The sequence below is a fragment of the Castor canadensis genome, chromosome X (genome assembly GCF_047511655.1).
Source record: "Castor canadensis chromosome X, mCasCan1.hap1v2, whole genome shotgun sequence".
In the NCBI taxonomy this organism is placed as follows: domain Eukaryota; kingdom Metazoa; phylum Chordata; class Mammalia; order Rodentia; family Castoridae; genus Castor; species Castor canadensis.
In genome coordinates this window covers 20,393,758-20,407,700 of record NC_133405.1, presented here as the reverse complement: position 1 = coordinate 20,407,700, position 13,943 = coordinate 20,393,758, and the positions used below count along the sequence as shown (strand labels likewise).

The following is a 13,943-nucleotide window of genomic DNA, read 5'->3' as shown; positions in this document are numbered from 1 at the left end:
TGTGCCCGCTGGCTCCTTAGAGCTTATCTGGGGCCTGAGGCCTCAGATTCCAGGACGCTTCTCTGCGAACTCCTTCGGGGGAGCCACCTACAGCAGAGGAAAACGTGAGAAGTGAGGCATAGCGGTGGCGATGAGAAGACATACTCAGTGCCCTCAGGTTTTCAGAATCAAACCTTACCAAGCCCGAGGACATGGACTGACTCTCTTCCCAGATAAATACGCATACGAGTCCACCTCTGCGTTCAGCTTGCAAAAGTTTCCCATAATCTCCAAGCCCATCCACAGACCCTCTGGCACTGCGCCCTCCTCTCCAGCATGAGAGCCAACACCCCCATGTGGCCACTTCAGTGGGAATAATGAAAATCACCAATTGAGTTGCCGGCCACATTTTAGCTGCAGAGAGCTATCCAGCATTGGGCAGTTCTGCTCTAGAAGTGCACGGGCCCCAGGCTGGTAACCCCTGCAATTAAGGAGACTCCTACAGATGTGCAGGCCTTGAGCCCACTCCCAGTCTAACGAGGGCAATCTTGTGTTTCTGAATACCGGGAGACTGCACACACACTCTCACACACACACACACACACACACACACAGACACACAACACACACACACAGACACACACACGAGTAGGAACACTAAGGAGAGATTGTACTGCAGAACCTCAAAAGTTCTTCTAGCTTGCAGTCCCCCTTATAGCCAGGCCCTGCAGGGACAGCTAGTTCTCAATCCCTTGTCTTCTCATTGCAGAGTATGTGTGATCTTACTATTGACTCCATGCCCTGCTCCGCCATCCCCTCCCAACATAGCCTTCCAAGCAGCCCACCTATGAGGAAAACACACTGCACTGCCCAACGGGCCCTGGGAATTTGCTGTGCGTTCTTCCTGAAGGACGCTTATGGAGTTCCCGCCACGTGCCAGGTACAGTCCTAAGTGTCCTGCATAGATCAGTTCAGTTCGTCCTCACCGATGTTGGGAGCTGGGGAGTAGCGTGGCCTGCTGAATGCATAGGAGGGAAGGGAGGTTTAAGGCCTGGGGGGCGGGGGGGGGCGTGGAGCTCAGCTAAGCTGGCCACATTCCCAATGCCAGAAGGAAGTGACGATGAGGTTAGAATCTATGGTTTCCTGCATTTGAGAAGTCTAAATAACATGAAAATGTTCTTGTCACAATCTCTGAGGTCACGGACACGGTCACAGACACGGTCACAGACGCGTCTCCGCGGGTCTCAGGACTTGTACCTGCAGGTGTGCTATGGGTTGGCCTTCACTCTGTGTTTTCTGGGATTGATCCGGTACCTGCCCTCTTGTCTGAAGGAGGCCCTAAAAGAGAAATGTGTGTGATTCCCTTCCCACAGCAGACTCAATATTCACCGTCCCCATACCATTCCACCCAGTGCCTGTGTGCATAAAAGGAGGAGACTCAGGGCTTCGCGACTTCATCATCTGTTCTGTGCAGATCCAGTGGTGTGGAAACTGAGTGCCAAACAGCATTGTCCCTCCCTGCACAGAGGAAGTGCCCGACAGAATGAGGATCAGCCTGCTGTATGCGACCAACCTGGGGTTGAAAAAAGCTGAGGTGAAAACTGTATGGGGAACGGACATGGACAGAGTTTTTGTCGTCATTCCCTAAACAGTGTGGTATAACAACCATTTCCTTAGCATTTACATTGTATTAGATGCTATGGGTGCTCTAGACACGATTTGAAGTATGGGGGAGATGGAGAGATGGAGACGTGACTAGATTGTATTCAAATTCTAGGTCACACTATAGAAAGGTATTGAGTGAGTGGGTGTGCTAGGGTAATCCTCGAAAGGTTCGGTCACCAGTCCTCCTTGGGTAACAAGGGAGGACCGTCATTGCTGGCCATCACTGTGCCCCAGGAAGGTTCTAATGTCTTTAGCCAAGGCTCCCAAGCTTCAGGCTGGGGCCCTTCGAGTGTGGCTCACCCATGCACGTGCCCCGCCCTCCCCTAACTGACTGCGAAGCTTTCTCTAAGTCTACCAGGGAAGTGACCTCGGGGGATCCTCTCCAGGGGCTGGTCCCAATTCCAGTTCACCTGACCACTGGAGCGTGGTTTCTCCTGAAACCCTTGTGCAGTGTTCCCGCCCTCACAGGCCCTGGGCAGGCAGGCTGTTGGTTCCCCAGAAGAGGGCACTTGGGGAATGTGGGAAATGTCCCCGAAAAGCCCCAAATCCGGAATAAAAACGGACAAGGTGGTGCGGGGCAGGCTCCCTGAGTGAGTGCTGTGCCAGAGGGGGTGACACAGCCCCGCCCCGAAGGGGGCTCCTCCCGCTCTGCTCTGCTCTGAGGAGGCCCGGCCTCACCCTGCTCGCGGGTAGCTCCCTCAGGGACACGGGGCTCACAGGAATGCCAGTGGCCTGCCCGCAGGTCTCTTCCACCCACAGCCGCCCCCGCCAGGCCCCCCTACCGCGACACCTCGTGACCCCCGCAGCCCCTGCCCCTCCCCCATCCTCGGGAGAACTGGGGTCCTCCCGGCCTCTGTGCCTCCTGTGGGTGTCCGCGCCCCAGCCCCAGCGACCACGCGGAATGGCCCGCCGCTGCAGGTCTTCCCTACCCCTTCCCCTCCCGAGGGGCTGACAGGGACCTGTTGCCTGTCGCGCTCTCCGCGCACCCAGCGCCCAGGTCCTGAGGGAGACCCAGGCCTGATCAAGGCGCCCCCTGGCTGCGCACGCGACGAGGAGCAAAGGAGGAGCTCGCGTCGCGCCCTCCTGCTCCCGCTCGCTCGCTCCTCACAGAACCGGCGCCCGCCCGGCGGCCTGGCGCTCGGCGCTCTGTCCCGCGTCTGCGAGGGAACGGAGCGCGCCACCTGTGCCAGGGCGGGAAGAAGGCGGGTTGCTCAGGCCCCTGGGGGAAGGGAGCCCCCCATCCCGCCTCGCGAGGGAGTCCGAGCCCGGGCCTGGCGCCCTGTGGCTTCTACCTCTGCCCAGTCCCACAGGCTAGCAGGGGCTCGCAGCTCCTTCACCGTCCGGGCCTGGCCAGGGCTGGAAGCCCCCAGTTACTGTCCCCCCCCCGCCCCCGCCCCGGCTCACGGTGCCAGGACAGCTGCGGACACACACGGGTCCTGGCTGAGGAAGCCAGACCAGGGAGGTGGCGCCTCAGGACAGAGAGACGGCACCTCCCCCACCCCCACCCCCACCCCCAGCCCACCTCACACCCTGCGACCCCTTCTGGGTGGGAGGGGAGTCGCCCCTCTCCGGCCTCCGGGGGGGCGGGGTGGGGGAGCTCTGGGCTCTCTTGAGTCTCGCGGACTCACTCCTCAATGTCCCCGTGCCCACTGCCACACAGGGCTCGCTGGGCTTCTTCCTGGCCTCGCTCTGAGCGGTGACCTCAACCCAGCCTCCTCCGTCTGCCTCAGCCAGGTGCGTAGCGCGGGCCCACGTGTCCCGCGTACTGCACGTGCAGCTTAGGTCTGCGGGAGCAGACCAATGGGAGCCAGCGGCTGTGGGAAAGTCCTTCTCTAGGCCTTGTGACTGGGTGACAGGGTCAAAGAGAGGCCAGCCGATCCCTCCCGGTACTCCATACTGCGTGATGTCCACTTGGGAGACTTGGGGACACTGAGGCCGTAGTACTTCCCACAGGGGGTACGCTCCCACTGCATTGCTAGACTCCGGGATTGTCAGATTACAGCCCGCACCTGGTGCGTGGCCTGGGGGACGCAGCGGGAAGGTTGTGCACCTCTGCTCCTCTCTAGGGCACACCTGCACATTAAGACCCCTACGCCCTCCCTTCCTTGTCCATTTTCCGGACATCCGTGTGAGTAGGGGGGCTCCCTTCTGAGGCCAGGCCTGTGTCAGACGTGTGCTCTCAATCTGTGCAGTTGTACACTGCACATGCAAAACACACTTCTTCGCTTTCATAGAAGGAAGAAATAGCACCCACAGAGACCAGTTCTTGAGCATGACAAACAAGGGTCCTTTGCACTCACAAAACACCCCCTTTAGGAAGAGACGGGACTCAAAATTTCTCATGCGAAAGGATAAGCTAGAAGCCATTAGCAACACAAGCACTAACAGTTGAAACTCAATCAGAATGAGATACTTCAAGCACCCCCTACTCAAAACACCATCCATAATTGTGGAGACCAGCCCAGAAAACACTGTGAATTGGGCCCTGAACAGGTTCCACTTTCTTTTTAACGGAACTTCATTTTCAAGACTCATTTCAGGCAGTAAGGCCTGTGTGCCAACTTCTGCTCAAGATCATTGTCTTAGTTCCCTCCCTGCAGAGTGGTATCCCAAAGGAGCAACTATACATCAGCACTTTTCTGCACCCCATTCCCATAATGGCATGTGTAAGCTCGACCTGGGAACAATGGAGACTCACAGGCTCATGGTCACAGATCCTCACCTTTTCATATCATTTTTGTCCCGCCTGTACAAGGTACGTGTCTAAACCAGCTCCAAACTCACTGTTCCCAGGGACTTTTATGGAAAACAATGTGACCTGCCACCGAGGGTGACATGATTAAGGAGCCTGCCTTCCAAATAATGGCCAAGAGCCTCAGAGTTGATGTATTCCTCCCCCCAACACACACACAAAATCAAAAAAGTATGCAGAGTGCAGCTCTGCTGGGCCTGTCCCCAAAGAAAGCACATGGATTCTGGGATGTGCTAGCTACAAAGAGGAAGGAAATTTACACATTCCCCCATCAGCTGCACCGGAGCCACTTGAGTGATTCCCTCAGTCCAGGGAGGTCCTCTGACAAACAGCCGCCTTGACTGAGTCACACCTGATCCCGCTGACCATACCCAAGCTGGCTCCCAGAGAACTCTTTCACACCAGCCAAGCTGGACAAGGAAATGGGAGATGGTTGGAGCACAAGGCCATGTGTCTCTCAGGTCCAAAGGTGGCCGTCTCTGAGACTCCCAGGGAGCGTGGCCTGCTTGGGAGGGACGTTCCTTTCACAGGAATCTGGACCTGCCCCAGCTCCCACTTGCCCTGCCTCCCCTAGGACCTACAGTTTCCCAGGTAAGGAAGACCAGGGGACAGTAACAGAAGCCAAGTTCCATTAAGGCCCTGAATATTGCTGTTTGGGTTTAGTTCCAGTGTCTGCAACAGTTCCTGACACTTAGGTGGCAAAACTGAACGCGTGGAGTGAAACAATGAGCAAAAGCCCAAACTTGCGAGGTCACCCCTCCTCTGGCTTCCTTTATTATAAAGTGGTGCACTAAACACTGGGTGATTGGGAAGTACCCCCAAGATCGCTAAAGCAAACTGAAAACTCAGCTCAGTTGACTTGGGACCAGGAGCTTATGGCAGACTTAGGAATCCAAGGCCTGCCGCTGAGCTCACAGCCAGGTTCCGGGGACGCCAACAGCTCCAAAACCAGACACGGCTCCCTGGTTCAATGCTCTGTTAAGGGAAAGCAAGCAGTTTCATGGAGTCCGTGTGTGGGGCGTTGGTAAGCTCCTTCCCCATGGGCAGGCAACTTCCCCTTCCTGCAAGGGGCTCTGGGTTTGCCCCGTGATTCGGGTCTGCAGACAGGCTGCACCTCTCCCACAAGGGGGGTCCATGGAGGCTTAAGTACCCCACATGTGGCGGTGCTTCTCTTTAAGGGTCAACTGAGGCCTTCGTGGGAGGCTGACCCATTGACTCATAGGGATGGAATGATGAATTAACGGCAGGTACGCTACTGATGCTCACATAATCCATTTATTGAACTTGTTTAACATGTAACCTGCCTTAGGCGCTACCAGGCACGATCCTAAGTGCTTGCTGGTGGAGTAACGAACGCCACTTGCCCCCACATTCACACAAACCTGAAAGCACCCTATCTTACGGCACTTACATGGTAACATGGGAGGAAGGGTCACAAGTAAATGGTAAATAACAAACCGAGTAGGTGACAGATGTCAAAGGCCGTGGGCAATTGGACACCGCACACACAGCCTAAGGGGGACTCAAAACCGCAGGCACGCTGCAACTTTAAATCAGGCCGTGAACATGCGGGGCCCGTGGCTCAATTTAGCCGCTTTGTCCCTGCAGGTTACTTCCTGGGCAACCCAGGCCACCGCCAGCACAGAATTCACAACCGGCCATGGGAAACAAGGAGTTTAACCCAATGGCAGTGTCGTTTCTTTCCTACAATCAAAAGCCAGGTCTATGTGCTTTCCAATTGATAATGTACTTCCCTAAAGTCGGCTCGCGGTCTCAACCGCTCCCTACGTTTACAGGGAAATCCTAGTTAAGATATTCTATATGGTTCCTAACGTAAACTTTGCCATTACGCCAGGCCTCCTAGGCCCATACAAGTGAACAGGAACAGGCAAGAAGAGGCTTGGCTACTGCGACATTTGCACTGGGGTCATGGAAACCGCTCTCCAGGTATAGCAGGACTGAGCGCTCTCCACTATGACCACATCGACAAGGTCATGTAATTGAGGAACGTATCCAGGAGGAAGTTTCAGAGAATCCAAAGTGAAAAAGATAGCGTCGTCTATCACCCCTTGACTTCCGTGCATGTTACTGATGTAGACCTGCGACAGAAAGGACAGACACGGTTTTAGAAAACCATAATCATCCCAACGGGCCCAGCACCTCTCACCATGGCTCAGTCCTGCCGAGCGCTCCACCCCTCCGCCGATTCCCAACCTGCCCCCGGCACACTGGCAACACCAGGGGTGCTCTGTGAACACACCGGTGCCCAGGGCCCACCTCACACCGAGTATGGCAGAATCTCTGCGGATGGGCTCTGGGTCTCTCACGGGAAGCCTTGCTCCGAACATTACCCACAGTGGGTAACACTGCCTCTATTTCCATTGAACTCCCCCTCATTCTCAGGTTGCACTACCCAAGTCGCTACCCAGCTTTTATCGGTAAGCTCAAGACTCACACCCGCTTCGTTCCGTCTTTCCTCACACCTTTCTTGTGCACAAATTGTTTTTTCTACCTGTTTTTGCAGAACATCCGAATACAAAAAACAAACAACAACAAAAAACCCCTACATAACGTAGAAATTAAGTACCTGTGTGTTCTACCTTACTTCCTATTGGAAGTTTTTCCACTTCAATAAGCAAATAGGCTCCTCTTTGGCAAGGAATGTGTCTTCTACAATTGTAGCCACACCCAACAGAATCCTGGGCACAGCCAGGCATGGTGGCTCCCTCCTGCAACCCTAGCTACTCGAGAGGAGGCAGGGAGACAATGGGAGGATCAAAGTTCGAGGCCAGCCCTGGGGAAAAAGTGCATGAGACTTCATCTCAGCTAGTGAAAAAAGTTGAACGTGGCAGGTGGTATGCCCCTCATCCAGGCTACGCGGACCAGCCCAGCCCTGGAATTAAACGCAAGACTCCATCTGCAAACTGCCTAGAGGAAACGGGGCCGAGGGTGTGGCTCAAGCAATAGAGAACCTGCCTAGCAAATGCAAAACTCTGAGAAGAATCCCCACTACTGACAAAAACTACGAACCCTGGGCAAGAAAATGATTACTGTGGAAGAACTGTCACAAACTAATGACAAGCGTGACACGGAGTCCAATTACCTCATCAATATGACTACAGTTAGTGGGCTTCAACGAGTGTGCGATGATGTTTGAGGTGCCAGGCTGGGTGGAGTATTCAACTTGGATCCAGTCACCCTTGTAAGGCACAAACCCTAAAACAGCCAAAGGAAAACTGGAACAATTACCTCTTCACTTAGGTCACATTCACAAATCCTTGACGCAAGGCAGTCAAGTACACAGGAGGAGCACTGAATTTAACTTCTTACCTGCCCTTACAGCTTTAGCTACAGACAAACTCTTACAGAATATATGCTCACCCTTAACATAATTCCACAATGTGCATATGTGCAAGCACACACACTTGCATGGGGAGAAAGAAAAAAAAGATGGGGGAAGAGGAAGGCAGAGAGGGAGAGAGAGAGAACCATAAGGTCACCTGCAACATTCTTTTGAAGCATTTGACCTATGTTGAAATAGCAACCCTGGGGAGTGATGAGAGGGTAATGCGGGATGAGTATGTATGAAAATGTCATGGTGAGATACATTAAATATGTGAAAAATAAGTATATAAACAGAAAATGTTCACATGAAATAGTGAAAAGTAAAAGGAGTCTTAATTTAAAAATAGAATACACGAAGGCTGTTTTCAATGTCTAGAGATGAAATACCTGCATAACAAAGAACTTTGACACTCTTTAGTGGTTGCATTCACATATGAGAAATGACAGAAAGACTTTTTATAAACATCTCCTATGTGTCCCTGTACCATTACCTTCCATTCCAAACTGCGGACTCAAGAGCTGATAACTCAGACCAAATTGATCACAGCAATTTCAGTTCTCGTATTGCATTTCTCTAAAAATGTAACTCGTACCTTCAGAAACAATGTCCATGGAGAAGTAAGTGTCATTACTAATGTAGACAGCATCGCTTGTCACAGCAGTGACACAACTAATCAAAAGTCGAGTTCTGAGGCCTGATAGCCCATTGCAATCAAAGGGATGGGAGAAAGGCTCCACCTGGAAGATAAGGGGACAGTTACATCACACCAAAGAAAGACTTAAAACGGGAGCCTGTATGATTCCGGGGAATCCCTATCAAAACAACTACAATTTGGTAAGTTGGCCTGTCACCGTCCTGTGGATGCTTGCAAGATACCGGGTTCCCCCGTCAGACACAAAGGGCTTCATTACTCGAAGCAAAAGCAGCCACTACCCATCACTGTGAACCCCACTGGTGTTCAAGAAACAGTCTATGGAACCCTCCTCAACGCTAGCCCATACATTTCATGTGACCAATACATCACGGTCATGAGAGGAGGGTAAAAATGATGTCTGCACTTGCTTCACAGATTGCTAAACTGCACTCAAAGCGTGAACTGCACATCTAGGTCTAATGCACGTAAACCTACAAGATATAATGAGAGCTCCGGGTTCACCCCCCGAGTCGTGTCTGCAGATGGGCCGCACCTCTCCCACGGAGGCTTAAGTACATCACAAAATGTTTTTCTCTAATAAGCATTAACTGACGTCCTCGTGGGAGGCTGCACCTTTTAGGAGTACCAATTTTTGGAGGGTATTATGGGAAGATACCTACCTCTAAGCAACTTGTGACAATCAAGTTTCAAAATCTTTTCCGGGAGGAAAAATTTTTACACTGAGTGAAAATAAGATCATTGTTTGGAGGAAGTGGCATTTGAACTGTGTGTGAAAGAAGAGAAAGAAGTCACCTGGTAGATGGGGATGGGGGCAGAGCAGGGAGGGACACGGGAACAACAAGAACCCTTTAGGAGAAATGGGAGGAACACCATCTACCCAAGGTCCGGGACTGGGGGACAGAGGCATGACGTGACTGACGTTGGAGAGCTCACCACAGTGGGAAGAGATTTTAAAGACGAGTCACGTGAGGGCTGAATTAATCAATGAAAGATGGGAGCCCATATGGAGGCTTATCAGAAGTAATGGACTTATTTTAAAATTTTCTTCATTACACGTATAATGCATGTTCATCATAGAAAAAGAAGAAAAGACGTGAGCACAAAGCAGAAAACGATTACTCACATCCCATAAAATCCAGAAAGCCGCTGACTACTTCTTTGCTATTTACCGTGTGCCAGATATTTCTTTTTTTCCCCCTCCCACAAACACGCATGCCAAGTTTGAAAAAAGAATTAACTCTGCATGTAGTGTTAAAGTATCACGGGGAGGTCACAAACATTTTTAGAAGACAAGAGATCACCGAAAGGCTAATACGGCATTCCAATGAACGAATGTCCCGTATTTAAGTGGCCCAGTTCCACAAAGTCTGGCATTTAGTTGGCATCCTGTGTAATACACTGCCTACCTGGCTCACGCGTTTCTGCGGTACAGAGTCCTAGGAGTAACAGTTCTTGTCAGAAGATTTCCGATGCATTCCTGGGCCACTGTGGTACGAGGTGTGCTCAGGGCTTTTTCAAAGCCTAGTTCATAGCTACTACGATTTCTCAACTGGTGTCTTTCCAGCGGCCAATACCAATCTCAAGGGCCTTTGCCTCTGCTTCACTTCAACTAGGAGTGAAGCACCAGGCTCCTGTCCGTCTATCCACCGCCACCTCTGTCAGCATCCTAGTGGATGATCCATCACGCCTCCTGCCTGCTCGGTGCTCGGTGTCCGTCACAACTGCTGACCTCTCTGTGCCCTGACTGCATTCCAGCGCACAGCCATCCTGCACACTCGACATCCCCCCCCCCCAGCTTCCCTGTCATCCCCTCCACCCACACTCTGCCAGTTCCCTTTCTTTGCCCTTGCAAACACCGCTAGCATGCTAGGGAATGCAGACAGATTCAAAGGTTTGAGAGAAACGACTGTATGAGACAGACAGCCTTCCCCATCAAAAGGGGAGATGTGGATTACGCAATTCATGGTAAGTAGTGACTAGACAGCCTTCAGCAAAACAAGATATGGATCCTTCTCTCAAGACAGCACACCTAAATCAAATGCAGGCTGACCGAATGGTTCCATGCAAAAAAGTAAATGAACAACTTTCAGAAGAGAAAGTGAGTATTTGTGTGAATTATGAACTGCAATTAGCCTAAGGATTCTTGCTAAAGCCAAAAACCAAATGGACAAGACTGACATATTGATATGATACGAAAGATACACATAAAACAAACATATAGACTATTGGGGGAGATAACGTGAGGACTACATCTACTACTTCTCCTGATAAAGACCTCGCTTCTGCTAACATGGAAAGAGCTGAGATCTCTTCTACACAGATAGTTTGAAGAAGAGAAAAAGCTCTACTGTCATTAAGACATTCTGAAATTCAAAATAAAATTCTGAGACAGCTCTTCACTTCTCATTTTTTAAGTGATTTCAGATCAATAACATGCAAGTCCTTTTCAAACAGGTTGTTCTGCAGCCTGTTGCTGGAAGAATCAATTAGGAGAGTGTAGCTAAAAACTAATTTGGTAATAACCCTTTACATGGTACACATTTGGACTGAGGTGTTTACAGAACTCTGCAAATCTTCAAAGCGTGATTAAATCGTATTCTTAGAACTTTCTGTTATGTCAATTATTCTTCAATAAAAGTATGATAAAATGCAGAAAATGCACATTGTTTGGCGTATTAACTATGCTTTTTTATACATACTTTTGGAAAAACATTTGTTTTACCGGAGATATGGAAGTTACAGCGTTAGTTCGTCATATTGTTTACATACTAGAACTGACAAACCACCTTTAAGTATAGGTAGGAAAATCCCCAAAAATATCAGAACAGAAGAACCTGTAGGCCCACGGGAATGGGGCGTCAACTCTGACTCTACGTCCACTGGACAGGTCAGTGGCGCCTTGAATTAATCCCAGAAAGAATATTGAAGAGGCTCTCCCTGAACTCAACCTTACTTTGATTGCTTCCAATCTGTGAGCTGTTTCTTCTTCTTCCACAACCGCAATAACTTGCTGTCCAACTCTCAGTGGGACGTTGCCAGTCACGGCAACATTATGGAAGAAGATGCAGTCATCAATCCAGCCATGATCAGGACACAGAGATGTCACAACTCCCCGTATAGTGTGCAAGTAGGTGCTGCCTATGGCAGAGGTAAACGAAGGTCCCATTAGCTAATCTCAAATGCAAGCACTCACTACAAATAAGTTCAGTGCTGGCCTCCTGTGCAGCCCTGAGCACATTTCTTAACTTCTCTGACCATTTTGTCACCTGTTAGCTGAGTGCAATGGCAATTTCTCTCCATAGTGGTGTTGTGACCACTGACACACAGGTTACCTGTTTAGAGCTGTGAGTGCCTTGCCCAAGTGACAGTGCGAATGTCGTCGTGATCATCCTAACTGCAAAGGAAGAGTCTTTAAGCTTCCACTGCTGTCAATGGATACCTTTATCTTCATCGCCAGCAAACGAGCAGTCATAGCTTTTTTTTTTTTTAACCAATTAACTTTTTATTTATTTATTTTTCTTTCATTTTTCTTTTATTATTCATATGTGCATACAAGGCTTGGTTCATTTCTCCCCACTGCCCCCACCCCCTCCCTTACCACCCACTCCGCCCCCTCCCTCCCCCCCCAATACCCAACAGAAACTATTTTGCCCTTATTTCTAATTTTGTTGTAGAGAGAGTATAAGCAATAATAGGAAGGAACAAGGGTTTTTGCTGGTTGAGATAAGGATAGCTATACAGGGCATTGACTCACATTGATCTCCTGTGCGTGGGTGTTACCTTCTAGGTTAATTCTTTTTGGTCTAACCTTTTCTCTAGTACCTGTTCCCCTTTTCCTATTGATAGCTCTAGATTCTTAACCAGCTCCCCAGCCGCAACACTGCAAGATCTAAGTCTGTTCCAAAACTGCGTCCAAAATTATCGCTCTTTCCTGCACGAGGAACGGCAAGCAAAATTTGGGAAGTGCCTCCAGCAGCCTGCACGCACAACGGGCCCCCTCCCTTCCTCTGGGACCAGACATAGGACTCGTCCACTTGGCTTCAAGTAAGAGACGTGTTTGGTTACGAGACCAAATTCTGCCTCAAAGTAGGGGGCTCCGCTTCTTCCGGAAATAGAAAAAGGCCTCGCTCAAGGGCAAAGGCAGGGCGATACAGCCAAGGAGGCCTTTTGCGCCACAACTTCGCGGTGGCCCGAATGGCTGCCCGCTTTGGACCACCACGTTTGTGGCACGGTGGGATGGGTGGCGGCCTAACTCTTGGGGACTCAAGGGCCCCTGCCCCACAGCGGACCCTCAAGATGGCTGCGCCTCCCTTAAGAGGAGGCTCCTAAGCGTGGAGGACAGGGGCACTCGCCCGGGCGTACCTTGCAGCAGACTCTGCTGCTGTGCGTAATAGCCCGGCTGCCTCCTCCTCCGGAAGAAGGCTAAAACCCGGTTCAGAAGTCGCATCATGGTGCTGTCACCTCCTGCCTCCAAGTTGTACCACGTGGCCTTCTCTGTCGCACGCCCTCGAGGCACAGAGACCGGTCTGTCTGGGTCCGGGTAAGCCTGGAGCAGCGCAGCGCCAGCCACGTGCAGACAACGTAAGTGACGGTGCTAGAGCGGCCTCCAGGCCAGCCCGTGCCACAGCGCCACCAGCTGGGCTCCCAGCTTCCCCGTCAGTTCCCCTCTCCTAGGCTGCTACAGAGCCCGCCTCTTCCTCTCACCAGCCAATGACGGTGCTCCCAGTGGTCACGTGACCCTCCATGGGCCATAAAAGGCAGTAGGTGGAGTAGCTGGGGAAACATGGCTCCTCCTATTTAGCCTGGAGGCTTCTTGGTTCCCGGTGGAGCCTGGGTGGGGCTTGTGCCCTGGCTGTGCAAACCAACCGCCAAAATCCAGCATGAGGCCGAACGTAAGGACTGGTCACACAGGCGGACAGTCTGCGGTTTCTCTCAGCATGGAGGTAATGTGTGTGTGCTTGACTTCCTGTGCTTGTGCTTCATTTTAGGGATGGCGAGTCCTTCTGTTTCATATTATGGCGTCCTTTATCATTTGCAATGGTAACTTACCATAGAATTCCTTCACAATTATTCCTACCACTTACTCCTTGTTTAAAACGCCTAAATACTCCAGCCAATTACTCTGCTATACCTACTGCATCATTGCATTTATTCACTGATTTAATAAATGTCTGTTGAGGACGGACCGTGAGTCAGACGCCTTTCTTATGGCTTGGAATTAATCAGTGCACAAAAGACACAAGAATATTGGCCTGCTGGAGGTAACTTTCTCACAGGAGGAAAAGGGACACGAGAAACACAACAAATAATGAAATACCTTATATGTTGGGAGGCTCAAAATGGTTTGGAAAAATACTGCAGGGCAACGGAACCTATAGTTGGCAAGGAGGGTCTGGATTGAATTTTGCAGTATGGTCATGGGGTTTCCCAATAGATGAACAATGCTGTTTTAGGGGGGGCAACTCCATTAAGGAAGCAGCCTAGGCAGACTTAAGTGTGTACTTGATGTTTTGAAGCGAAACCTATGTAGTTGGGTCAGAAGGAGT

At 50.9% G+C, this 13,943-nt stretch overlaps 1 protein-coding gene across 1 annotated transcript; it reads right to left on the bottom strand.

Moving 5' to 3' along the window:
* Nucleotides 1–6,300: 6,300 nt before the first annotated feature.
* Nucleotides 6,301–12,847, bottom strand: LOC109679920 (cancer/testis antigen 55-like). Its single transcript, XM_074062207.1, has 5 exons — nucleotides 12,760–12,847; nucleotides 11,351–11,535; nucleotides 8,335–8,479; nucleotides 7,500–7,612; nucleotides 6,301–6,495 (listed from the first exon to the last, which is right to left on the bottom strand). The coding sequence occupies exons 1-5, from the start codon at nucleotides 12,845–12,847 to the stop codon at nucleotides 6,301–6,303; spliced, it is 726 nt and encodes a 241-aa protein (XP_073918308.1).
* Nucleotides 12,848–13,943: the final 1,096 nt, after the last annotated feature.

Excerpts from the sequence above, each read along its gene's own strand:
- LOC109679920 (XM_074062207.1), bottom strand. The coding sequence starts at position 12,847 with ATGATGCGACTTCTGAACCGGGTTTTAGCCTTCTTCCGGAGGAGGAGG. Across the intron at positions 8,480-11,350 it reads ACAGATTGGAAGCAATCAAA|GTGGAGCCTTTCTCCCATCC; the intron begins GTAAGGTTGAGT and ends CTTATCTTCCAG. Across the intron at positions 7,613-8,334 it reads CATGGACATTGTTTCTGAAG|GGTTTGTGCCTTACAAGGGT; the intron begins GTACGAGTTACA and ends TGGCTGTTTTAG.